This window comes from Doryrhamphus excisus, chromosome 6 (genome assembly GCF_030265055.1).
Source record: "Doryrhamphus excisus isolate RoL2022-K1 chromosome 6, RoL_Dexc_1.0, whole genome shotgun sequence".
NCBI lineage: Eukaryota > Metazoa > Chordata > Actinopteri > Syngnathiformes > Syngnathidae > Doryrhamphus > Doryrhamphus excisus.
The window spans coordinates 6,993,289-7,019,800 of NC_080471.1; the positions used below are offsets into that span (position 1 = coordinate 6,993,289).

Here is a 26,512-nt window from a genome sequence, read left to right on the forward strand (position 1 = left end):
AATACAAAATTAAGAAATAATACAGCACATGAAAGGTACAATTAATAAATGAACTTATGATGACTATAATGAAGGAATGGAGGTTAAAAAATACATTGAGCAAAAATTGGAAAAAAGTGGAATAAATATAAATAATATAATTATAAAAATAAAATATAATATAACTATTAATAGGACATAATAAATAATAAATACGTGGATATTTTAACAAATAATGAATCAATGACTGTCATTTTTGGTAACAAAATAAATACTTTCAATATCAACAAATAATATTAAATATTAATATAATAGCACATATATTGTTATTTTATTTATAAAATATAATTATATTGTATACTTAAGTATATTATACTATATATATAAAGTATATTGCAAATAATATTACTAAAATCAATGACTGTCATTTTTGGTAACAAAATAAATACTTTCAATATCAATAAATAATATTAAATATTAATATAATAGCACATATACTATATTGTTATTTTATTTATAAAATATAATTATATTGTATACTTAAGTATATTATACTATATATATAAAGTATATTGCAAATAATATTACTAATATTGATTTCAAAATATACATTAAATATGTACAATTGAGACATAATACTGACTATACAGTTTAGTTATTATAAAAAGTAATACTGTAAATGTACACAATTAAGACTATGATGCATTAATACACAACTAATTATAAATGTATAATAAATCAATGACTGCAATTCATTTTACTTGAAGTAAAATACCAAAACATAATAAAGACAAATTAAGAAATTATGAATATCAATTCAAAATGACATATTAATTATTTATAAAAGGAACAAGCGACAACCAAAAAATAATACATAAAAAATATCATATTTTTGGTTGAAGCAAATTGAAAACATAACCAATAAATGGATTGCAATTTGTGATCTTGCAATAACGTTACAGCAACAAAGGAGTCCATCATCCTGCATGACCCGTTCCACTGGAGAAACGTGACACTCGGTGGTCCCGGACCACTCAAAGCTGGACCCAGTGGATTTTGTGTCTTCTTCCCTCTGTGAAGTCTACCAAAAACAGACTTTAAAGAAGGAAACAAGACAAGAAGGGGAAGGGACCACCTGACTGTTAGATGAAGGGGTAATTTAGAGAGGTGCTGTGGCAGGTTACCATAGCAACCAAGGTCTAAAATAAACCCCACAATTCCAAATACGCTTTTGATTCACAGCGGTTATTTCTTGCTTTGACTCAATAATTCAGACAGAAAGGGGGAAGGGGGGGGGCGGGGGTCAGAGCCTCCTCCTGGGACTCGTCTGAAAGGTCAGTCGATAGCCACCGTCTCTGACGGCAGGAGCCCACTTAGGGGAGGGGAGGGGCGGGGGCAACGCTTGCACTTAGGAAGGATGCGTCACAGACATTCATGACTAAACGCCGGACGTCACCCAAAGACACTAAACACACCTCACGGCCGTTTAGATGTCATGTTGGAATCAATAGCACATATTCTGAGATGTGTTTATCAGGAAACGCTCAGGTTTATTGACCTGAAATGCAAAGAGGTCGCCTACAGCCGCAGTTTTTTTTGTTTGTTTTTTAAACCTGTGGCGACTAATAGAGCTTCTACGTGTTTTTTATGTGTCAGGAGTCAGGAGGTCGGGAAGACCTGGGTTGGAATTTCCGCTCGGGCATCTCTGTGTGGAGTTTGCATGTTCTTCCCGTGCATGCGTGGGTTTTCTCCGAACGCTAAGTTTTAGAGAGCTTTTTCTAACACTGGTTCTCTGTGATGTCACTGTGCCGGACTTCCTTATATGGGCATGTGCTGCAGGCCAGTCTGTGTATCATTACGCTGTGCCTTAGGGTTAGGCCATATATCGATATTTAAAAAAAATATTTTTTATCAAAAGTAAGCATGGCACGGCGGTCGAGTGGTTAGCGCACAGATCTCACAGCTAGGAGACCAGGGTTCAATTCCACCCTCGGCCATCTCTGTGTGGAGTTTGCATGTTCTCCCCGTGCATGCGTGGGTTTTCTCCGGGTACTCCGGTTTCCTCCCACATTCCAAAAACATGCTAGGTTAATTGGCCACTCCAAATTGTCCATAGGTATGAATGTGAGTGTGAATGGTTGTTTGTCTACATGTGCCCTGTGATTGGCTTCTCGCCCAAAGACAGCTGGGATAGGCTCCAGCACCCCCGCCACCTTAGTGAGGATAAGCGGTAGAAAATGGATGTATGGATGGACAAACTAAATGTTGAAGAAGATGTCCAAACGTTCATTTAATATTCCTGCTTAACACTGTGCAACATTTTCGACAAGAGGGTGGACTCCACATCAGGTTGGTGAACATTTTCAGTCATGGTTGCACATTCCAATGCTTCACTGCGCAACTCGGAGGCAGGCTGAGCTTAAGTTCAAATAAATAGAGCTCCAACGGAGGCTTCATTACATTACGAGGATCCTTCCAAGGTCTCGTCCTGTGAAGTCGCACAATAAAAGGACTTGAGAGTCCCACCTAAGACGCCTTACGTTTTACAGATTGGGTTCAAAAGTTGTCACTCTGAGTTCTTGTAGTTGGTGAAAAGGTTGTAGAGGACTCTCAGGGTGGACTTCAGGTTCAGGTTGACTACGTCTGAGGACAAAACACCAAAATAAGAAGTTAATTCAACTGAACTGTTCCAGGAAGAGAATGTTTGCTATTAAAAAAAAAAAAAAATTAATTAAACAGTAATTAAATGCACAGGAAACAATAATATTGATACATTAAATTAACAGCTAATAAGAAATTATTTAATTAATGATTGGATGTGGTGATGTAAACACCATAAAAGCTTTTTTCTTGCTTGAAAACATTATCAATCTCTGACAACAACAAAAAATCCTCTATCTTTTCTGTCGTTTTTTTGTTTTGTTTCCAGCGTTTTACGGGTAAAAGTTTCAGTTTCTCACAGAAATTGTCCCAGGCAAAATACATTTTTCCTTCATACGGTTCGAGTAAAAAGGGTTAATAAAAAGGTGAAACAAACCACATCATGTCACATGTCATATTAAAGGCCTTGACAATGGTAATCTCAATATGGAATTAGTTTTCCAATATGATTGGATGTGATGATGTAAACACCAAAAAAAGCTTTTTTCTTGCTTGAAAATATTATCAATCTCCGACAACAACAAAAAAATCCTATATCTTTTCTGTCATTTTTTTGTTTTGTTTACAGCGTTTCACCGGAAGATAATGTTTGCTATTTTAAAAATAATTCATATTTACATTAAACAGTAATTAAATGCACAGGAAACAATGATATTGATACATTCAATTAACAGCTAATAAGAAATTCGAAATAAATTCGAAATAAATAAATCCAACTTAAGTAATTATAGCATGTCCAGCACTCCTTTTCTTCACACGCAGCTCAAAATGGGTCAAAATAAGAATTCACTGGTAATTATCATAATATGCATTCCTTATTTGCATATTGTAATTTCTTTCTGCAAAAGTAGGTCTTGCTGCTTGTCAGGAGATAAATAGTTTTGCCGAATAACATTACAAAGGAATATCACTGGAACTCAAGGTTAAACAATAGCTTAGCACACAAAATGAGACGTTTCCAAAGAGGTATAATGAGAATGAAACATAACAATCTGGGTTTCATTGTTATTTTTACACTACATGGATCACAGTGACTTGATGCTGACATTAACTCCATAAAACAAACGCATCCTTTCATCTTTCTACTGCAAGCACACATTAAATGACCTTAATAGCATCAAATGTTGATTAAAGCTTAAGTGGGTGATCAGTCACTAAAATTGGATTGCTTCTTAATCCTAGTACTGCTCTTTAAAAGTACAACATTATATTAATGTGTATTTATGTGTGACACGCGGCAGGCTGCCGCTTCATTCAATGAAACATTAAGCAAGGGGTGGAGTTTCAGGTGAAACACAACATTGCCCTCTAGTGGACATTCCCTGACATAACAACTGTACTTTACGGCCTTCACACCATCTATTGCTTATTAGTCTCTCTTCTATTTGTTGGAAAAATGGTGTTACACCAACAGAATATACTGAATATGTTTTTACTTACAGTTTTTCTTTCAAAAGAAATGAAAGAAACAACAACAAAAATACGGGAAAGTAAAATAAGGAGAAAAATATTCCCAAAGCTACAAAAATAACATTGTCATGTGACCAGAAAATTACCACAAAAATTGCAAGTCCCAATGCTACAATTCATACAGTCATAATAATCATACTTTGCCAGCAAAAAAGTGGCAATTTTAGGAGGAAAAAAAGGCAATAACATCAGGGGAGTCAAAGTTATGAAAGCAGAAAAGTTGCAATGTTCGAGGAATGAAATCATAATAAAAAATAATCAAGACGAGTCCTGATATTTCCACCATGTTTCCATGTTTTTTTAGAGATTAGTCAAATGATTAAATTTAAAGTCTGATTAATCACAGTTTTAAAATTAATTAATCAGGATTAATTCATGTATTTAGTGAACAGACAGTCAAGCTAAGATAAAAATGTATTAGTCTAGCAGCAGAACATTTGAATCACATTTTAAACCGTGTTATGATGAGCAAAGAGGAGTTGCGTTCAAAGAAGTCACGTAATTTAAGGTCACTGTATGTTTCTTCTAAATACTAATAAATATAAGAATATCCACTTCATGTTTTTCTTTGTGTTTATTTACACACACAGATGTATATATTGTATATATAGTCACATACATGTGACAAACATATGAATCCTCCATCCTCCTGTGAGAACACGGTGAAGTATAATGTAGTAAACGTATAGTACAATGTAATAATACAATGGAATAATAAAGCATTATGACAGTTTTTACCTTCTGGTCTGGCTTTGGGTTTTTTCAGCCCGCCATCCTGCATCAGCTCAAAGGCGAACGCTACGTTGTGTACCTGAGTAAAGACAGAAATAAAGCATACATGCATGGACAATAACAGCTGATACTTCCCCTATTGATATTTATATTGCTAGTTGAACCTTCTGCTCAAAGCTCTCTGGGGTGAGGAAGAAGTTGTAAAGCGGCACAAAGTAGTCCTCCAGCAGGCCCATCAACAAGATGAGGTAAACTCCATCAGCAAACTGAAGACATTAGAAAAGAGTAGTTATGATGATGATTCCAGTGGCCAGTACTAGTACATGTGTGGGGATGAATACCTGAGATTCCAGCTCAGTGACCTCCAGGTTCAACTTGTTCAGGTGCTTGTTGACAAAGGTGATGAGGGACTACACGAACAATTAGAATATTTAAGTTTACAGGCAGTAGTAACAACCTAAGTGATGATGATGATGATGATGATGATGATGATGATGATGATGATGATGATGATGATGATGATGCTTCCCACCGTTTTCACCACATTGAGCTTGTCGGGCGCGTGATCCAGCAGCGTATCAAAAGCATCTCTTTCTGTTGGAACAAGAGGAAAAAAACACTATTTCCTGTCAGTGAGTCCGTGGCGCAGGAGATTGGTGGTTCAATCCCCGTTCTCTCCATCCTGTCAATGTGTGCTTTTCCCCAAATCTAGTCTAGTCCATTGAGCAGTGTATTACATGTTATTATGAATGTATACATGGTCACAACATGTATATAAAACACTAAGACCATGTTGGATGTTTTTACAGGTGTTTAAATAGCAGGCTTTGTAGGTGACCTATCTCCTTTTAGCTGTTTTTATATCTTTAGAATGCAGAGAAAAGAAAAGAAAAACAAAGTATACTCATATCACAAATGCAAATAAAGATGAATACTCACCAAACCTTCCCATCATCATTCTGAGAAACAAAGAATTGAATGGATATTGTGCATCAACATGAAGCAAATATTAAAGAGTGGATGATAGGAGGTCTCACTCTGTGGTGCTGGTCAGCTCCTTGTTAACCAGAGCGGTCTGCAGGATGCCCTCTCGTTTCTTCTCAGGCAGCAGGAGGAGAGAATGAAAGTGATGATTGTGTTTCTGGGTCGCACGTAAGGAGGCACCTCACCTTCACCACAACCACCTTGACGGAGACGTGCTCAGGCAGTCGGATGGCTGCCTGGAAGTGCATGGCCAGCGCCACCAGCAGGTAGATGATGGCCACCAGATTCTTGGAGTGGATGGCTGCACAAAAAAAAGTCCACTTAGTAAGTCCATACTTGCAGGTTGCAATGTCCAAAAAATATGAAAAACACAGCAAACTATAATGTTCCAAGGCCAGTTGAGAGACATGGTCTCTCCAACGTGTGCTGGGTCTTCTACCAGTCAGATGTACCTGAATACCTCCCCAGGGAGGCATCTAGGAGCCATCCTGATCTCTCCTCTCCTTCTATTTTCTCCCTGATGACAGTGCTTGTCCCACTTTGGGTAGTGACCAAAAGTACAACCCAAAATAAAAGATTGTTTATTGAATAGAACTTTTGCATTGGATTGTCCCTGCGTCCATGCCTGGGAAGAAATCCAAAGCAGATGTGGACTCATGCATGTAACCTTCCCCTCCTATGAAAATTCCAGTCACACACAGTGTTGGTGGTATAGTGGTTAGCGTAACTGCCTTCCAAGCAGTTGAGCGGAGTTCAATTCCCGGCCAATGTTTTTACGATCCTAATATTATATATATATATATATATAGCCAAATAATAATCTATGTATAATAAATAAATAAATACATAAATAAATAAATAAATTATATATATATATATATATATATACTATAATTATATAATAATATATATAATTGTTTTTACGAATGCAGTAAAACCTAAATGTGGTCACCCTCAGAAATATATATATATATATATATATATATATATATATGTATATATATATATATAAAAATTATATATCTATATATATATAATACGAATGCAGTAAAACCTAAATGTGGTTACCCTCTGATATATATATATATATATATATATATATATATATATATATATATATATATATATATATATATATATATATATATACACATATATATATATATAAATAATCAATATAAATATTCATTCATTCATTCATTTTCTACCGCTTTTCCTCACGAGGGTCGCGGGGGGTGCTGGAGCCTATCCCAGCTGTCTTTGGGCGTAAGGCGGGGTACACCCTAGACTGGTCGCCAGCCAATCACAGGGCACATATAGACAAACAACCATTCACACTCACATTCATACCTATGGACAATTTGGAGTCGCCAATTAACCTAGCACATTTTTGGAATGTGGGAGGAAACCGGAGTACCCGGAGAAAACCCACGCATGCACGGGGAGAACATGCAAACTCCACACAGAGATGCCCGAGGGTGGAATTGAACCCTGGTCTCCTAGCTGTGAGGTCTGCGCGCTAACCCCTAGACCACCGTGCCGCCCCCAATATAAATATAATATAATATAAATAATCTAAATTATTTTAGGTTATTATTTGGCTCTGTTCGAACCAAATAGTAACCATGGACAAGGGAATTACCAGTTGCATGTATTTTTATCTCACAGATATTCAACATATACAACGTTAAAGCGCTGCAATGCTCTCTAAAACGTGTGTGAAAACTAAAATGTTCTCCTTGAAAGCGAGGCACCAAAGTATGGTCTTATATATACGTATATATATATATACATACATATATATATATATATATATATATTCCAGTGTGTATGAGAGGGAGTGGCTGAGCAGCAGGCAGCACAGAGAGACACACTGTGAGAGAGCGACTGAATCGCAGCGCAGCAAAAAAAAAAAAGAGCTATATACAGTACCATAGCGTACATATCATACGTATATACGTATGATAGCACAAGCAAACAGATGTGCAGCAGAGGAATGACAATCATGCGGCCTTATGACTCCAGCACTGCCCCAATACCTTTGAGCATGGCACCGTACTTGTCAACGTCAAAGGAAAACTGAATTTTTCAAAATGTTTTTCCATCATCCAAAATCCTTATGTGAAACATGAACACATATTTCCTTCCCTTTTCTGTGCAGTCTAACAAGAGAAATTGAGTTAGTATGAGCTTGCTAAAAATGCACGTCATTGGGACCTAGCTATTTCAACTACGAAGCCCTCTCAAAAAAACAACGTTTTATGGTTTGATATACATACTGTGCCCATGCATGAACAGGTACATAGATGATAACATATAATACTTCACGATAACTAAATTACTTTCCTAGATGCATTGCTTTAGCCCAGGCAACAGTACAATAGAAACAGCGACAACAATCTGATTGGGATGGCTGTGTCTTCCAGCACAAGACGTGTGCTCCAGTCCTCAGGTCAAAAATGCTGACCCCAAACGAGCATCTTGTCGAGTCTTCTAGCAAAATTGAGAGCTAGGTATCTGCTCTTCTGCGGCGAGTTACTGTGCCAGATGAATATAGTCTTTCGTGTTAGCTGCTAATATAACAATATTAATGTAGCTATCAAAATAGTAGCTAGGTCCCAATGACGTGCATTGTTAGTGACATCATACTAATTTGTTTTCTTTAGTTAGAATACACAGAAAATGGCAAGAAATATATTGTTATGTTTCACATAACAATTGTGAATGGTGACCAAAATCCAAAAACCCCATAGTTTCCTATTCCTAAGTATTACTGAGTTTAACTTCTTTTTACATTTACGTGCCAGTTTCACGATGGCAATAGTTGAACAGATTATTCCCGTTTCCATGGTTTCCCATGTATTGCGTACTGGCGTCTAAGAAGGTGACGTCAGTCCGTGAGGGCGACACTCACAGTCCACACTCCACTCGATGGACCAGCCGTGAGGGCGCAGCATTTGGTTAACCGCCTCCAGCACCGTCTGGAGCTTCTGCTTCTGGCCAATCTCAGACTGGGTCACCTCGGCCACGTTCAGCTTCTTGCCTGACAACTTCTCTATCAGCAACAGACGTTTGCAAATGTCATGGAATCATGAAAATAAATAAATAATACGATAAATTGATTGTGTTATTTCTCACCGAATAACTTCTGCAGAACTTGTCCATCATAGCAGTCCTCCTCCAAGTCTTTCACGATGATCCTGTCCTCCTCCAGCTCACTGTTGATCCAATCAATCAGAACCTAAACACATTTGCATACGACAAAGCCAACCTCATTATTCATTATTCCTTAAATCAATAAAAACAGCGCTTCAGTAAAACCTTCAGCAGATCTTTCAGTTTGGGGTTGTCCCGTGACGTCGGGTCCAGCATGATTCTCTCTGCGTTCTCCTCTGGTGAAGATGAGAAAGTGTTTTTTTCAACCTGGCAGCCGTAAAAATGTCAACAGCAATTGATGGGAGCATACTTTTCATTTCCTGCTCCTTCACTTTCACCTTTACCTCCTCGTGAATTGGCTAGTCTTCCATCCATGTTCATCTCCTTTGTCACCACAAATCTACAATTTCAGGCGTCTACTCTCCTGTACTTAGAACCCTCTCGGTCATAGTCGTAGTACATGTGTGTACCATACCCAGCAGAGTGTCCTCAGGATGGATGTCTGTCCCAGAGGGAAGCATTGGAGCGTTGATGGCATTCTTGCCTTCCTCGTGGAGGTCACTCACTAGTCACACAACAAAAACACAGCACAGATTAGTGCACAGTCGCCACACAAAGTCATTTTGTGCAATAGTAACAAATAAGCCTACACTGTGTATTGTAGTACGAGTGTGAAACACAGTATTTTTTGGAAAAGAATTTGGAAAACTGGTGCACGGCCTGTCATCAGTTTTATCTCTTCCCATTTCCTGTTTGGCTGTATACAACCTACAAAATATGGCCAGTCGCGCATGGATTTAGTTTTAAAAAAATGGTGGAGTGCAACTAATGCAATGCAAAAAAAAATGGGTGGAACTAAATCAATATCAAGGTCTGAAAGGATCCACTCTGAAAATGGCTTTTTTCCTTTAATGGATAAAGATTGGGATGCTGTATTTCTAGGACAGCAATCCTCAGCGTCAATATATACATTTACTTATAGGCCTATGTCATAAATATAAGGTTTATGCATCCAAATGAGGCAAAAATACATTTACAAGTTACTTATATTCCATATAAAATCCCAAATTCAAAGCTATAAAGTACTTTTGCTGAAGGGGAAGGCGTGTTCTGAACATTCCCTATCTCATACTCCACTTTTGCCAGGAATCTCGTCATGGATCAAGATTTGGCTTGGTAATTTTCATCCTAATTGCTCTGCTTCCTCCCTCCTGGCCCATTTGACTGCATTACGTCTAGCTTTGTCCACTTATGTGTCAAGTACAATCCGGGTAAAGGAGCTCAAACGGTGCAGCAAAACAACAACAAAAAAAGGTCCAGGCTATTTGCAGAAAGCTTGACACTTAAATTTACACTCATACTTCCCTGCATATCAACTGGCGCCACATGTTCCCATGCAAGAAAAAAAATCTACCTGCTTTCTTCCTCTTGGTTCCACAAAGCAGCCCCGCCATGGCACCACTACAAACTCCCAATAGAAGATGATGAATTCCACTATGCAGTAAATGTATGCACTGTATCGTCAACGTGCGTGCGTCAATATGTGGCTGTAGAGACAGGCATGGAGGGGGGGGGGGGGGGGGGGGGTGTTTATTTCTGTCAGACCAAACCTCCTCCCCACCTCAACGGTCCAGTTACTGGAGATGCACATACTAGTGAGTATGTGTATGTGTCGCCACCTAACACACCCCTTCTTGGACAGACTGCACTGACCACTATCAGGTAAACACAACAACAGCCGATGCTTGTGTTTGCACATAGTAAGAGCATGCAGGATGATGCCTAAGCCCGAAATAACATCCCCCGTCATATAAACAATAGCAGATTTTCAATCTTTTAGCAGCGAGACAGCTGACTGTCTAATTGAGCTGCCAGTAAATGAAGCCAATGACATGTCCCACTGCAGCAGACAATCAATCAGGCGCTGACTGTATTACAGCTAACGCAATTACGCTAATTCAATCCAGTGCAAAGGCTGGAACTCTTTATTTTGCTGTACTTCAGCTTTCCACTGCGGTAGCAACCCTTAATAGCACAAGTAGCCATATTTGGTCATTTGAAGTCAAAAATGAATGCCAAAGCCTTAATTACAAGGCAGTAGGACCATGATTTCTACCAGCCCATCAGCAAGAATGTTAAAGGGAAACTATTATGCTTTTTCTGCTTTTCTGACCGATAAATGTTGTTAGAATATTGTATGCTCGTGTTAAGCGATGCCAAAGTTTCAGATAATGAGATTTGCACATTTGGAAGTGAGTCCAAAATGTTCTGTTTCAAAAGGCGTGGTAAAACTGCCCCTTTGTGACATCACAGAGGGGCAGACTTCCTTATATGGGCTTGTCCGTAAGCCAAATTAGCGTTCTGCTCTCTTCCTCTGTTTACTTGCTAGCAAAGCCACATTTGTTTACCATTCCTAACGACACCACCATCAGGCACAACTGTCAGAGTTCCTGATTCCCAACCAGCAAACGAAATGCATTTTAATCTGTCAACAACATTTCACACTGGACTGTTTTGTGAACATGGGCAGGTAAACAGCTGGATTAGCCGACACCTTTCTTGGTCGTGTGGACTGAGCAAGCGGTAAGTAACAGTTTATCAGTGTCTTAGCTATGTTTATTAAGTCATGAAGCGAAAACGCTTTCATACAGGGAGCAGGGTTGCTAATAGCTGTTTTAGCATTCTAGCATTCTACCGATGCTGTAGAAAACGGTGTACGGTGAAACGACGCTGTAGAAAGTAACCTCTTTTATTGAGAAACATATGGCTGTATGTTAAAAGCAGACATTTATTATCAACTCCTATACCGTTCTCAGCTGGCGGCACAAACCGGAAGTCCTTTTATGCACTTGTATTCGCAGGAACTACAAAATCCAAAGAAATACAGCTGAATAGGTGCAGCTTCTGGAAGAACTATAAAGCTTTGTGTCCTGGTTATTGTGTGTAGCTGCTCTATAGGAGTCCACAAGTCAATAAAAATGGTCGAAAAATTTGCATAATTGGTCCCCTTTAATGATCCAAATGAAAATATGACAAAATAATGACACAATTGGCTGCACAGTGGACAAGCATCTAAAATGTTTTAGATGTTTCTGCATCTAAAACTATAATTATTGTTTATAAAATTGATATTTTGTGGTGTCTGTAAGGGATTCATTGGGATTAATTTACATTATTTCCTGCTAAAAACTGCTTTTATTTATGAATAAAAAACTGATATACCATTGTACAGTGAAACAGGTAGGTAAACTGGATGTGTAGTTAAAACCTCAAAAAATCAGATACAAGAAACATGATTTGAAAAACAAAAGGATTCAAAAATATCAACTATATAGCCCCATAGTGTCACTGCAGTGTAGCCTTTGCAGCATCAGAGCAGGTCCACTATTTAGTGCGGGTATGTGACTTTAAACACGTTACTAATCAGAGGCAAAGACAACATAGCATTCAACTACAATAGCTACTATACTAAGACGCCTGCATCACTAGATTCCGCTCTTGGAAGGAGGATATAAATAATGCTGCAGTATATGGAGGAGAATGACCGGGTCTTAAATATAGCTCTGGTTATTTAAACCAGCACGGGACTGGTGAGTCAAAGCAGAAACAACGACAACGGTGGTGCGGGGGGGCAGCCCTCTCGGTGTATATTTACAATAAGACTAAGGAATGTGATTCTCTCGCTGTTACCGCCGAAAGAAACAATTGCAGAAGTATAATGTTGATGAATCCAACACAGCAAATCCCTGCAAAGATGCCCCCTAGTGGCTGTAAGCAGCATGGGGGATGACATCACAGCAATGGACAATCAACACTACATGCAACAATATATTAAAAACAGCAAGCTGGGATAGAAAAATATACTACTTACTACTTCTTGCCTCCATCCTAGCCAAACATGAATGTTAAAGTGCAACACTTAAATAGACAAACAGATAAGAGGGTCAGGATGTGACACTGCCATCCCTTGGATGTCAATCAACACATATCTTGTCAGAAGAAATACACTTCCTTTCACATTTTAGCTGTTGTGTCATGTTTGCAGAACTTGAACTCAACAAAGAGGCGAAAAAAAGAACAGAACAACAATATGAGACATGGGGGGGGGGGGAGATATTTCAGAATGAAGTTATGAAACATCTCCTGATACGACTCATCTTTTTCGGGTGTTTCCTCTTGAGAATAAAGTCACCACACCCAACGTCAACCACAACTCCAGCAAACTGCTAACCTCTATTAGAAAACCATAGTTTTAGATTATATCTGCTCATATAGTGTTGTTTTGTCAAGTATGCTTTAGCTTTCGTATTAACGAATGAATGTTGTATTTTGGTGTGTCTTCTACTCTGTTTACTTGCTTTTATTCAACTCCATTCTTCTGTAAAGTGTCTTTGAGTATTTTGAAAAGTGCTACACAAATAAAATGTATTATTATTATTATTAGTATTATTTACAAATGGAGTGTGGTGCACACATACTACAGTAGTGTCACATGTCGGCCCATATTATAGTATTGCACAAAAGCATAGATTCACACTGTAGTGTTGTAAACAGTACAGCAGGGGTCTCAAACACGCGGCCCGTGGGACAAGTGTGGCCCGCAGGACACTAGTTTGAGGCCCCCGCCTTGATATGAAAGTTTAATGTTAGTGTGGCCCGCGCAAGTTTGATATGGATGCTGTATGGTATCATGTACCCAGAAAAAATTATTACGTTTGATTAATGTTCATGTTAAAGGTTAAATAACTGTTAATAGTTATCCTCCCTATCCGTGTGGAAGTGGTAAGTTTTTGGCTTTTTTAAGTTTAAAGGAAATAACTTGAAGGCTACCGTTTAGGTCGCTAGCTCTCTAGTTTGCGAGTTAGCATGTGTCTCAAGACCCTGCAGTTGCGCAATATGTTGTAAATAAAAAGAGTATAAATGTGACTATAGTCGTGTTTTGTCATGTCTACAGGGCTCTAATAATGCTTTGTTCATTTTAATCTGAAAAAAAGAATTTGTCTACCCACCAACTATATGTGGTTTCTTAAGTTTTTATTATTTGCTATTTTATTATTATTATTATTATATTTATTTATTACTGATTGATTGATTTTCTTTATTCTTGATTTGTTTATTTATTTCTCATCTTATTTTGTGCAGAAAAATAAAAATTAAGATGTTTGACAACGGTGGAATGTTTTATCAGAGCTTTTATTGTAGAAAATTGGAACCAAAGCACTGAAAAATTTGTATATTTTTCTGTTTTTAATAAATGCGTTTTTGCTTTTTTTGGAAAACCTGATAAATTGAGTAAATTATTATTTAATTAATTAAAGTAAATTGAGTTTGAGACCCCTGCAGTACAGCGTAGAAGCATGCTGTAGTATTGTATACTGTAGACAAATATATAGTGTATATACACAATATATACATGGGCCTAAACTGCTGTGTTGTATAAGTGCACGGATTGGGATAGTATAAATCTATAACATAGTGTACTCTCACCGACAGCTATGGTACAGAGTACAATACATAATACTATAGGATCAGTACAGCAACTGGTGGACACCCAACAAATACAAGCACCCCTGCTCAGTGAGGCGTTCAAGTATGCAGCTGTCTCTTTTATTAGCATACACAAGCACACTCTCACAGATAAAGGTAAACAACAGCTGACAACTTCATATCCAAGTTACAATTGTCTTTTAAAATGTCTACTTTGGACTCCATCTCCGCGTCCATGTTAGTTACTCTGATTCTATTTGTGTTTATCACCTCTCGGACATTATTTTACTAGGATTCCGTTATTGTAATGTCGATTTTAGAAAAGAGACGAGGCATCCGAGCAGAAGCATCATCATCATCATCGTGAATGTAACAGATTATTTAACCACGTGACTGAAACGACGTAAATGTAATCAAGCAAACAAAGTATTTCCTGTTCAATAAAATGTAAAATAAATACAAAAACAACACAAATATCCTTACCTTCTTTGGCTTTCTTCCTGCGGACCAGCGTGCCCCCAAGTCTGCCTAGAAAAGACTCGTCCTTCTTGGTTTTGACGGACTGCGAGCTTGCAGACATCTTTCAAATCTATACAATACATACAGTATATACATATATGCGCCAATGTTCACTGTATGTCTCTAGCGCACACAAAGAGACACACAAATAGTGATAACAATCTCTGTTCCGCACTAGACCACAGCAGGAAAAAGCACAGCACACACCGGTTAAGTCAAGGGCAGACAGGCTGGACCGACGCACGGCTGACTCACATGGACCGCCGGTGGTCGCGTCACAGCGCCCCTGTCGGCATCATGCGGAACTACAGCCTACTTTGTTTACCTTACCTTATAAAGACAATCAGTTATTAGCACTTTTTCTGGAACTTTTACTCAATATAGTTCACAATCAGGAAATCATTTATTTTTGAAAAGAGAAAAATATATCTACAAAATTAATTGGAGCTTCAGTAGTCATCACATTCACTTCTCACAGTTTCATTACAAAAAAAAACATGGTACACACCGAAAGAAAGACTAGACTTAATCATAAAAAAGGTTGTATATACCTTATAGTTGTCAATAAGCTTTGCTTCTTCCTACTCCTTTTAGAAATGTGGAACTGTGAATTGATTATGTGATGCATTCAATAACTTGATTCATGTCCAAATCAAATTAAACCATTACCTTCACCATGATATATTTAGCCAAAATAATTAAACAACTATGCCACAACATAAACAACACAAAATATATTTTACATGAAAATAAAAAAATGTACACATTTGGAACTGAAGTGGGTGGTCCCTTCAATGCTGCAGGGCTCCATGCTTTTGGACTTCCTGCTTGCTATGGAGTGCTCTTTTACATGGAAAGATGCATGCTGAGCTCCTAATGCAATTCTGCCACCTTGTGGCCACTTAAAACTGCACCATATCTCTTCTATTGTGCAGTTGCGTCATCTTTTGGCCTCTTGCACACACAAAAAGAAACGCAAAAGATGTATAAATGTGTCTTGGTTAGCAAATGAATTTGTGAGTATACACAAATATACAGTATACCTATACTGTATGTGTATTATTGTGATGGAGTTGCTACATAAACCGATATATTAGGATGCCTGTATGAGGGAATGCACTTGTACAAACCACAACAATAAATATGCATCAATGAATACAGCTCTCATAAATGGTGGCGCAAGTGTACCTCATGTCGTTGCTGGTGTTATTTAGTTCACATTACAGTCACCTGACGTCTGCAGTAGCTTCCAGTCAGTCTGTAGTCGGTGTCTCAGGCTCTCCAGCGCCGCCACGTCCTCAGCTAGTGGAGCAGGAAGTTGTCCCAGAGAGGACGCGGGTCTCCCAGAGAGGGAAGACGCTGTCATTCCCACCAGATCCTTCTCACCTTCCTGATATGGAAGCACAAGAGGAGTGAGAAAGGTAGTAGTTTCATGTTTAATGTGGTTGCATGGCATCATACGAGGAGGTGCTTCTAATATTTTGTATCTTGTTTATCTACACACGGGGGACAAAATATTAGAAACAGCTGCCAGTCTGATGCGATGCATTTCTACACAATTTTAACAAATGCATGCAATTTCTTTGTAATGAAACTGCAATTTACACACATCACTACTGGGGTGTGTTTACAGTCTAACCTGCAGGAGTACAAGCACATGACCCCCAGCCAGGCCTTGCAGGAGGCCAACAAGCTGCTGCCACGCAATCTCGTCCATGCTGCTCCCTGGCGTCCGGGCCAGCAGGACCAGACCGGGGTCGTACTCGTAGCCGAGAGGCAGGAGGAGGCTGAAGGCAGCCTGCATGAAGCCCTTCTTGAGGCAAACGGGTATGTAATATCTGCATATGTGCTCCTTTGGCGCCTCATTGCTGAAGTGCACTGTGAGTGTTTTCCTAAACGTGAACAATATCTCATCAATTCACCCAGTTTGATCACTTTATTCAATGATTCACTATAAACTATACTCACCCGTCCTCTGGAAGCTCACTCAGGACTCCAGTGTCTCCAACCCACACAGCCAAAACTCTGCAAAAAGATGATTTCATCACAATTAATCACATTAAAAAAAAGATCCTCTTGTTTGTACCGTTGTTCAAGAGCAGTCAATTGCCAGAGGAGCGGCGCCATCGCCATGGAAACATCACTCACCAAGGCCAAGCCGTTACGAATCTGGGAGGCAATGAGATGCAAGGAAGAATGCACATGACACAGGAAGCGAATACACAAAGTGTACTGACCTCAGAAATATCATCAAAAATCGGCAGTAGGTTTTGACTGCTGACGTGTGGTTGGATAGTGAGGTATATTTGAATTTGGCTGAAAAAGTGCCTGTACTGTTCTTGTATAATAATGGTCATAGCTTGACACTGGTTAATTCACTTTCAGTTATCAGGACACCTCCCATCAGTACTTTATATACTTTATACCCTTACAACAACAAAAAAAAATCTGTAAATCATTGAATAAATAATAATAAATTATAAATACAAGAATCAACATTACAACAGACGGTAAACATGGTTCATGCCATCTTTATATAGCGACCTTTAAAACGTATTTTTCTCTCCACCTCCATATCTCCACGGGGATATTCGATGACTCGGTATAGCTAAGGGATGCTCAAAGCTAACAGCTGCTCCCGAGTGTCAACAATGGCGCACGCAGTGACAATCGTAATAAGATGAACACCCATAGCTGCACACTTGCTTAAGGGGTTGTATGGCACAAAAACAATAAGGAAATATAAAAAGCAATATTAAACACTAAAACTGCCAAAGAAGACGCAGCGGCGCCATCTTGAAACATGAGACCTCTTTATCAAATCCAGTCTATATCGATATGAACAATATGCTTACTTTTGATATTGATATTTTTAAAAATATATATAAAAATAATAAAATATATACGTATCGCCTAACCCTAAGGCACACTGTAGTGATACACAGACTGACCTGCAGCACATGCCCATATAAGGAAGTCCAGGGCAGTGACATCACAGAGAGCCAGTGTTAGAAAAAGCTCTCTAAAACTTTGAGCGTTTGAGCCATTGCTTCTTCCAGGGCTCACTTCCAAATGCACAAACCTCATTATCTGAAACTTTGGCATCATTTAACTCGAGAATACAACATTCTAACTACATTTATAAGTCAGAAAAGTGGAAAAAGCATAAAATGTCCCCTTTATATAAGTGGTGACGGCCATTTTAAGATGAAAGCCTAGACATAACCTGGTCTCGGCCTGGTTAAGAGTTTAGCCTAAGTTACTATGGCTGTTTTATAAGACAGCTACCCAGCAAAAGCTGTCTTGTATTCTGGCTTTACACTCAACACAACTGACTAACCCACTTAACTCACTTTGTAAAATACCCCGAAATCAGTCCTTGTGTGTTTTGTGAGGCCTTGGCATGACTTCAGACATTTTATTCCTGATATTTATGCTGTCCCCCGCTCAGCGCTTTGCTTATGTTGCCTAATGGGCCAGTGGTTTCTGTGTACTTTTTTGTACCTCATTCTTCTTCATTCCCGCAGCAAGTGCAGTGATACTGGATAATTTAGAGACAGCTCCACCGTCAAATCCTTCTCTTAATGGCGAGAGAGAAAAAATAAGCATCATTCATCATTAGACTCAACTCATTTCAACAAAAACAAGCTCATACTCTGAATGTGGATCCTGGGGTAAGCTGGAGCATCTGTCGGGACAAGCCACGCCCTCGGGGAGCACTGCTGCAGTGTGCAAGGGAGGCGGGACTTGTACGGGAGGCTCAGGCCAGGCTGTGTTAGGTTCGGTAACTGTGGAATCTCCACCCTCCATGCGCTTTGTGCTGACGTCTGAAGGGGGCTTTTCAGCTAAAGAAGAGTAAAAAAAACAGAATATGAAAATATTCAAAATATGTGTGGAGTCCTTCATTTGTGGTAAATAAAGGAATACCGGCGTGTTTAAGGCAGGACCAGTACTTCAGATGAGCTGAGCGCACGCTGTGGATGGACTCAAGTGCACTGAAATAGAAGCAGCTTGAGTACATTGTGTGGAAACAAAAAAATATTTGAATGATGGAACCTTTTACAGGGTCCTGGGAGGTTTGCAGGCCGGGGAGCAGGATCTCCAAGCAGAGTTTGAACGGTGAGACACACAGACTGGCTGAGAGAAGTCAGGTTGTATCCTCCCTAAATAAAACAAATACAGTTTTCTAATCCAGTCTAATCCAGTCGATACCAAAAATGAACATTCTTTTATTTGACCTCCAAAATGAGACACAATTTGCCTCCGGCCAGGTTCATCAGCAGGTGCGTGAGGTGGGCAAAAATGTCTGGGGTGGCACACATTTCACCCTGAAAAAGTATTGAAGTTACAGTAAGGAATAGTTGTGGCAAATACAAATGAATAGCAAGAACATTCTTTCTGGGTACTTTGGTTTCCTCCATTCCAAAAGCATGCATGTTAGGTTGATTGGTGATTACTATTTGTCCATAGGTATGAATGTGAGTGTGAATGAATGTTTGTCTATATGTAACCTATGATTGATTGGCTGGCGACCAGTCCAGGGTGTAACTTGCCTCGCCCAAATAATTAATAATAAGCTAATGAAAATCCGTCATACAGTACCTCAGGGTCACCGATAGCGGAGTCAAAGCCGGCGCACACCAACACCAGGTCTGGACAAAACTACGCCAAGAATTTCTGATCAAAGTTCAGTTGATGATTTGCTTGACATCTGTTACTAATTTAACTTGAATGGTTTGGCTCACCTCATAGGCGACTGGCAGGAGAATGTGACAGAAGACGGCAAGATAGTCACTGTTCTGCATTCCAGTCTGGAAACATTAAAAAGTCTATCAAGGCAACACATAGAAGCTCTGAATTGTGTAGAAAGGCTAAAAAAAAACATTGGCTGGCGACCAGCCCAGGGTGTACTCCACCTCTCGCCCAAAGACAGCTGGGATAGGCTCCAGCATACCCGCAACAGCTGATACTGATACCAATACCAATCGCATACATGTAGTGTAAATGTTGAAATGTATTACTAGCTATATTAGGTGTCACAAGGTTGTTTCTTGTGAGAGCCAAACAACGCCAATATGCTGCTTTTACCACATTAACAAATGTTAGTCTTCTGACATTATGAATTGAAAACCTGAATGAAAAACAGGCATCCGCTGCCTTCTGAAGCACGATGCAGCCGACTCCCTCTTCTGTGATTTCTGTGATATATACCGGTGGAGGTGGTTGAGGAGTATAGGTATCTGGGCACCATATTTGATGGCCTTCTGAGGTGTTCATCCAACACAGAGGAGATCCTCAAGAATGTTGAGGAAGCTGAGTTCCTTTGGAGTGAACAAAAAAATGTTGCTGACCTTCTACTTTGCTTTTTATTGAGAACATTTTGACCTTTTCATTCATTTCATGGTTTTATTCACTGCATCTACAGGACCCGACTCGCTTATTCAGTATTTCAAGAGTTTGCTCCAAAATCATTGGCCATCCTGTGAGAGCTCTTTCTCTACACTGCGATCAGCAAACAACCCGGACTGCATATAGGATTCTACAGGACCCCTCTCACGCGCTACACCCCGTGTTTGCGTGGCTTCCATCGGGTCGGAGACTAAGATGCCCACGATGTAGAACACAAAAGAGGTGGGCTACCTTTGTCTCTACAGCAGTCCAGCTTCTGAACTTGGACCCCTCCCTATCCAGATTTCGCACAACTCCATCTAGCTTGTTATATTTAAAAAAAATATTTAATTACTATTTATTCTTTTAGGTACGTACGTATGTGTGTGTTCAGTAGTGTCTGCTCTTTAACTTGTCCTTGTCTGCTTCTTACATTTTTATTCCATATGCTGCTCTCTGTGTCCTTTAAATTGCCCATCGGGTATAAATATAGTGTTTTTGAACTTTGAACTTGAATCGGTGTGCACAACACTCACTCGTCACTCCTCATCCGGAGTCCAACGCAGCCCCGCACACAACAAAAGTTCCTCCTGCATTAAAAATGCTACATAGTGTCTGTATGCTCCCGAGTCCGTTCTGAGGCGGTACTCGTCCCCGGATTTTGCCCACACTTCCAAGTACAGTGGGTTGGGACTGGGGCGTTCACGATGTGAGCCTCAAACTCCCCAAACCCTGCTAAGCGCTCGCACCCAAATGCCGCACCAATCTAAGCTTTTCAAAGCGCCAGTCTGGGGTGAATGGAGTGAGGTTCCTTAGTATGGTAAGTTAGCACCCCTGCAACTTACCCGCAGAGTGTGTTATCAGCTGTTTGAAATCTATTTTTGATGATAATTAGTCATCGCTTCAACGATTAAAAATGAGTCACTGTCACTGACCTTGTTCCACGGCACATTTATGTTGAACCCAGCACCTTTGTCTTTGCCAACACAGTCGTAGTCTGATTCTCTAAGATTAGGCCAAAATTTTTGGTGCTCATAGCGATGCCAAGAGAAGTAAAGAACACTGGAGAAAGAGGATAAATATACATTACAACAGGGGTCTCAAACTCAATTTACCTGGGGGCCACCGGAGCTAGGTTCTGGGTGAAGCCGGGCCGCATCAGGTTTTTAAAAAAAAAAACCAAAACGCAAAAAAATCAATTAAAAAAAAACTATCTTCAATGCTTTTGCTTCTGCTATACCCTACACTTTTTCAGTACTTTGGTTCCGGTTTTCCACACCAAAATATCTGATAAAACATTCCACTGTTCTCAAATATCTTAATTTTTATTTTTCTATACACAAAATAAGATAAAAATAAATAAATAAACAATTTAAGAATAAATACAATAAATCAATCAATCAGTAATAAATAAGTAAAATAATAATAAAATATCAAATAAGAAAAATGTAAGAAACCACATACAGTTGGTAGAGAAATTATTTTTTTCAGATTCAAATGTACAGTATTAACAGTTATTTAACCTTTAACATGAACATTAATGAAATTTAATAATTGGACCCAATTAGCAAGTTAGCATGGTACTCAGTTTCATCTGGGAGCAGCGTGGTAACTTTAACAACATGTTTGATGAGATGCTTTATCTTGACGTGTATTTTCCCTTTTATTCCTGCATTTATTTGTACCCAGCGTCATAAGCCTTTAGCTTCATTGCTAATCCAAAGCAAAACAGGGCAGGGTAACAGGGTAGGGTAACAGTATGGGCGGGGCAAAATCATGTTAATTGTGTCCGGTGTGCACACAGCTTTAAGCTGTCATTTCAACATTAAACTTTGGTATCAAGGTGGGGGCCTCAAACTAGCGTCTCGCGGGCCGCATTTGGCCCACGGGCCGCGAGTTTGAGACCCCTTCATTACAACGTATATAAAACGGTAAAATAAAACAAATTTGGTTTGTATGAACATACCTTGGATCATCCTCAAAGGCATACTGCACCCCTTGGCCGTGGTGTATATCCCAGTCAACTATTAGCACCCTACAAATATACAAACATGTCATAATTTTAAAATATATAACTAAAAAACCCTCATCAAAGCCACATTACCTTTGAACTCCGTAGTTTTGCTGGGCATATTTGGCTGCTATGGCCACATTGTTGAACACACAGAATCCATTGGCAGCACTGCGCATGCTGTGATGTCCCGGGGGCCTATTGACAAACAGAGACATGTGGTACTCTCTGATTTTCCAAGTACAATTACACGTACAACGATTGCCTTACCTGACCAGAGCCATGCCATTTCTCACTTTCCCGGTCATTACAGCATCTATCAGTTGCAGTGCGGCTCCCACAGCCAGTTTGGCACAGTGATAGATGTTCTGGAGCACAAAGTGAGAAGAAACTTGCTCACCCGTCTGGAAGAAGAAGACCATGGAAAAGTAATACCACTAACTGGGTGAAAGTAGACGTCCCCATATTGCAGGGTAAAGTCCTTCAGGTCTTCCAGCGTCATGTAGGGGGTCTTCTTCACTGCCTCCAGGTACTCCTTGCTACAATATGAAATGATTTTATCGTCAGTATAATGACATTTTGGCAGTACTACAGTAAGTACAGAAACATTTAAGACGTCGACCCACCTGTGAATCAGTAGAATATTATCATCTGTGGCCTCTTGTACAGGGATGGAAACACATCGAGCAGCCAGGCCTTTCCGGATCAATGCTTCATGACTCACTGTCAGACGCTCAGGCGTCTCAATCTCACAGGCTGGGCTGGAAGTACAGGCACAAACACAAAAGGAAGAACAATACGTGCTTTCACTTTTGAGGCCCCAAATACCAAAGAAAGTGATTTTGACGCAAGTCGCATTTAAGAAAATGTTGTCACCGTGGGTTGGAATGTCGCCAGATCAAGCAACAAAATTGTAACACTGGCACCACAGCATTTAGGGCCCTATGATTTCCACGGAATTTCCCAATAAAGATGGCATTTATTGTTAAAGGCAGAATTTTGCAGGAATTGACATTCATGCAAATGAAATCCTGTCATTGTAAGGAGAAGGAACGATTGTGTGGGGAAACAGCGTGTGAATGGAAGCAATCGAGTTTAGCTCAGTTTAGCATGCTAGTGCAGTGTGTGTTTGCGACTAGGGCTGGATAAGTATATTTTCAACACGTTGTGTTTTAGCGCTTTAATGTGAGGAGCGTTTTTCAATGCCTGAATGAAAAAGTGACGAAATCTCAAGAAACACATGACAAACTTTCGGCCTTAAAAATAAAAGCACTGTTTGCACGGTGTCATCAAACTGTGTAAACAAAATAAGAGTATCATAAAAAAATCTTACATATGCAATTGGAATTGCATCTGTGATTACATCTTGCTTAATCTCAGGCCTGGGCACGGGCAGTTAGTTTGACGGTCCTTGAACGCACCTTCTCCCATTCTCACAGGCTGCACAGATAGATACTTAATTCATCTCCAAGAAAGAATTGACACAGATACTATACTGCATTTTTTACCCCTTTTCTTTCACCTCATATTTGGTCCCAAGTGCATAAAGCTAAGTTTTAATCATTTTAGTGAGTGCTAATGTGTATACGTGTGGTACACAACCTCTCTGAAAAACAAGTCCAACGGTGGATGGTGGATTTCTGTCATCTTGTGCTTTTAATTTGATGCTGTTCCTGTCAAAAAATTTTAAACTAGGGTTGGGTGATATGGACCTTAGCATATATCACAATGTTTATGTGATGTAACATCATATGATAATTTAAAACGATATAAAAACAAAGCCATATAATGAAATACACTTGTCTCAAACTGTAAAGCACATTCATTTATTGGTAACAATGGGATGACATTGCTACAAAATCTTCAACAAACTGTGCTTGTCATTAAGGAAGATGTAGTCACCCATGCAATTCCAACTGCATATGGAAGATATTTTGTCACTCTTGTTTTGATTAGGCAAACATGGCACCAACGAAACTCTTATTTTGAAGTATGGTCATGGATTTTATGGTCATGTATTTACAGCTAAGACGAGTTATGTTCCTGACATTAAAGCCGGTGAAAATATACTCATCCAGTCCATGTATATAAAATTGTATTTATTCCTTTTTCTCTCTCTCTCTCCTATACAGTGTCCATGAGAGTCCAGAAAGGTGACTATAGAAAATCCATTACTAATATGCAATTATATAGTTTTAGAATCATTATACTCAAAGCAGTTTGAAGATTTAATTGCATGTTTTTATATCTGTATTTACTGTATTTTTATGTAAATGTATTTCAATAAAACAATACTTATTTTAACTGAATAGTTTTTTATGTGTGACGAACTAATAATGAAATTATCTTCCATCAAAAATTAAGTAATAACTTTTACTCACGGCAATTTGAAGATGTGTTTACATGTGTGTGATTACATGTGTTACTGTCTTTTTATCTCAATGCATTTCAATAAAATACTTATCTTAACCGAATAAAAACATGCAAAAAGACGCATGACAAACTGATGATGAGATGAACAATAATTTTCGATTCATTGCCCCACTTTTCGACTGGGGTGCCCCTGTTAAACATGTCCGACCGACAACCACAATAACCAATACGGTTCCTTTCCCAAATAGCAGTGTAAACAGCCTTATTTCTGGGCAAGCAAGAACATGGGTACATACGCTGTAAATATGGAAGTGATAAATATAGAAGTATAAATAAATATAAATATAGAAGTGATAAAACACCGAACGGCACAAATCACAACTAGCAGTGAGGTCAAAACCGAATACACATGTGTCTGTCAGACGGAATTGTCGAAACAAAAGTTAGTGGAGCTAAGCAGCAAATGCCGATGGACAGCTCCCGGTTGTGGCGCTAGCTAAATGGTCAAATCTCCTGTTTTCCTTACTTACTCAATCCAGAGCAGTTTGTAGCGAGTCATCTCTTCATCGTAAACTAAAGCTGTCCCCATTTTGCTGTAGACTCTTCGGGTCAGACTGAGCGAAGACAATCAGGAAAGAATACAGTTGAAGAGTCACAGCGGCCTCCTCTGGACAGTACTGGTATCGCTCTCTCTGTTATTATCGTGTGAATGTCCGGGATGTGGCAGGGTGGAGAGCTCCCCCTCCTGCCCTCCCCCTACCTGTTGTTGGCGCGCACTTGTTTGCTCACCGGTTGATCCTGTGCTAATTAGAGGAGGGCATTTAAATGCAAGCTGGAGTGGCGTGTATCCTCTTGCTTCTGTTTCCCCTCTGGTAGGTCAGCGAGTTATCAGCTATCAGCGTTTGTTGCTCGGGTAGGCAGCAGACCTCATCATCTGATACATTGGCTGGGCTCAGTTGTTTTTAATACATTACTCATTGTTCTACTCGTTACCCATTGTGTTTGTGTGGGCGTAATCGCGCGTCTTGCAGAGCGCGAGCGTGCGGGACCAAGCTTCACCTCTCGCGTTGGCTGGCCGCCTCAAATCCCGGCAACCAATCGCTGGTCACGGTTGGCAAACTCCTCCCACAACTGCTGGTTTTGGATGCCTTTGTATTGTACATATAACTGTAAATGTTTGTTTGCTTTTGGTTTGATTTGAATCTTGTTTGTGTTCATCCAATCATCGTCATATTTGAAGAACATTGTTTTTAGAAGATTTAAAATTAATAAACTGTATATTTTAATATTTTAACTTTTGTCTCTGCCCCATGTATGTGATTAGTGAACTTGCGTCTGCCTTGTGCAGGGTCCTAGGCATACCCTAGGTGGCGTTGTTGGTAATATTGGCTATATCAGTGATTCCCAAAGTACGGGCTGCTGCTCTCTGGTGGGCCGTGGTGGTAGTGCAGGTTTGCCATGAGAGGTCATTAAAAATGATTCATTTTTGCAAATATTATTTTATTGTAAAATATTTATCACACGATTTAAGAAACTATTTATAGGCCTAAGTAATCTATTGAGTGTTGTTGACTGTCAGGTTCAAACTCCTGTGACACTTGCAAAAACACTTAATTACAGAAGACACAGACAACAAAATTCAAAGTTTCTCGCAGCGAGGAGAGTGAAACATACCCAGTGACATGCCGCTCCACTCTGAATATGCCATTCATGCTCCTCTCTTTTTATTTAGGAAGTCCCTAATACATGGTC

The 26,512-nt window shown here is 39.3% G+C and overlaps 2 protein-coding genes across 4 annotated transcripts; both read right to left on the reverse strand.

The window, feature by feature from the left end:
• Positions 1-744: 744 nt before the first annotated feature.
• On the reverse strand, positions 745-16,237 carry parvb (parvin, beta). Of its 3 annotated transcripts, none has more exons than XM_058075827.1 (14): positions 16,219-16,237; positions 14,953-15,058; positions 9,458-9,547; positions 9,148-9,218; positions 8,965-9,067; positions 8,741-8,881; positions 6,012-6,127; positions 5,880-5,938; positions 5,782-5,801; positions 5,375-5,436; positions 5,184-5,252; positions 5,007-5,108; positions 4,849-4,921; positions 745-2,622 (listed from the first exon to the last, which is right to left on the reverse strand). In XM_058075827.1, exons 2-14 carry the CDS (start codon positions 15,047-15,049, stop codon positions 2,546-2,548), a joined length of 1,080 nt encoding a protein of 359 aa, XP_057931810.1. In that variant the 5' UTR covers positions 15,050-15,058; positions 16,219-16,237; the 3' UTR covers positions 745-2,545. The 3 variants fall into 3 exon arrangements, with proteins under 3 accessions (XP_057931810.1, XP_057931809.1, XP_057931811.1); XM_058075826.1 differs by lacking the exon at positions 16,219-16,237 and adding an exon at positions 15,196-15,245; XM_058075828.1 differs by lacking the exon at positions 16,219-16,237 and having other exon boundaries at positions 10,397-15,215.
• On the reverse strand, positions 15,373-25,529 carry hdac10 (histone deacetylase 10). Its single transcript, XM_058075825.1, has 18 exons — positions 25,291-25,529; positions 23,014-23,148; positions 22,830-22,926; positions 22,658-22,755; positions 22,481-22,585; positions 22,343-22,411; positions 21,312-21,438; positions 19,734-19,799; positions 19,591-19,650; positions 19,227-19,316; positions 19,045-19,151; positions 18,916-18,983; positions 18,644-18,833; positions 18,493-18,568; positions 17,075-17,157; positions 16,957-17,013; positions 16,628-16,880; positions 15,373-16,378 (listed from the first exon to the last, which is right to left on the reverse strand). The coding sequence occupies exons 1-18, from the start codon at positions 25,347-25,349 to the stop codon at positions 16,199-16,201; spliced, it is 1,920 nt and encodes a 639-aa protein (XP_057931808.1). The 5' UTR covers positions 25,350-25,529; the 3' UTR covers positions 15,373-16,198.
• Between the last annotated feature and the right edge of the window lie 983 nt (positions 25,530-26,512).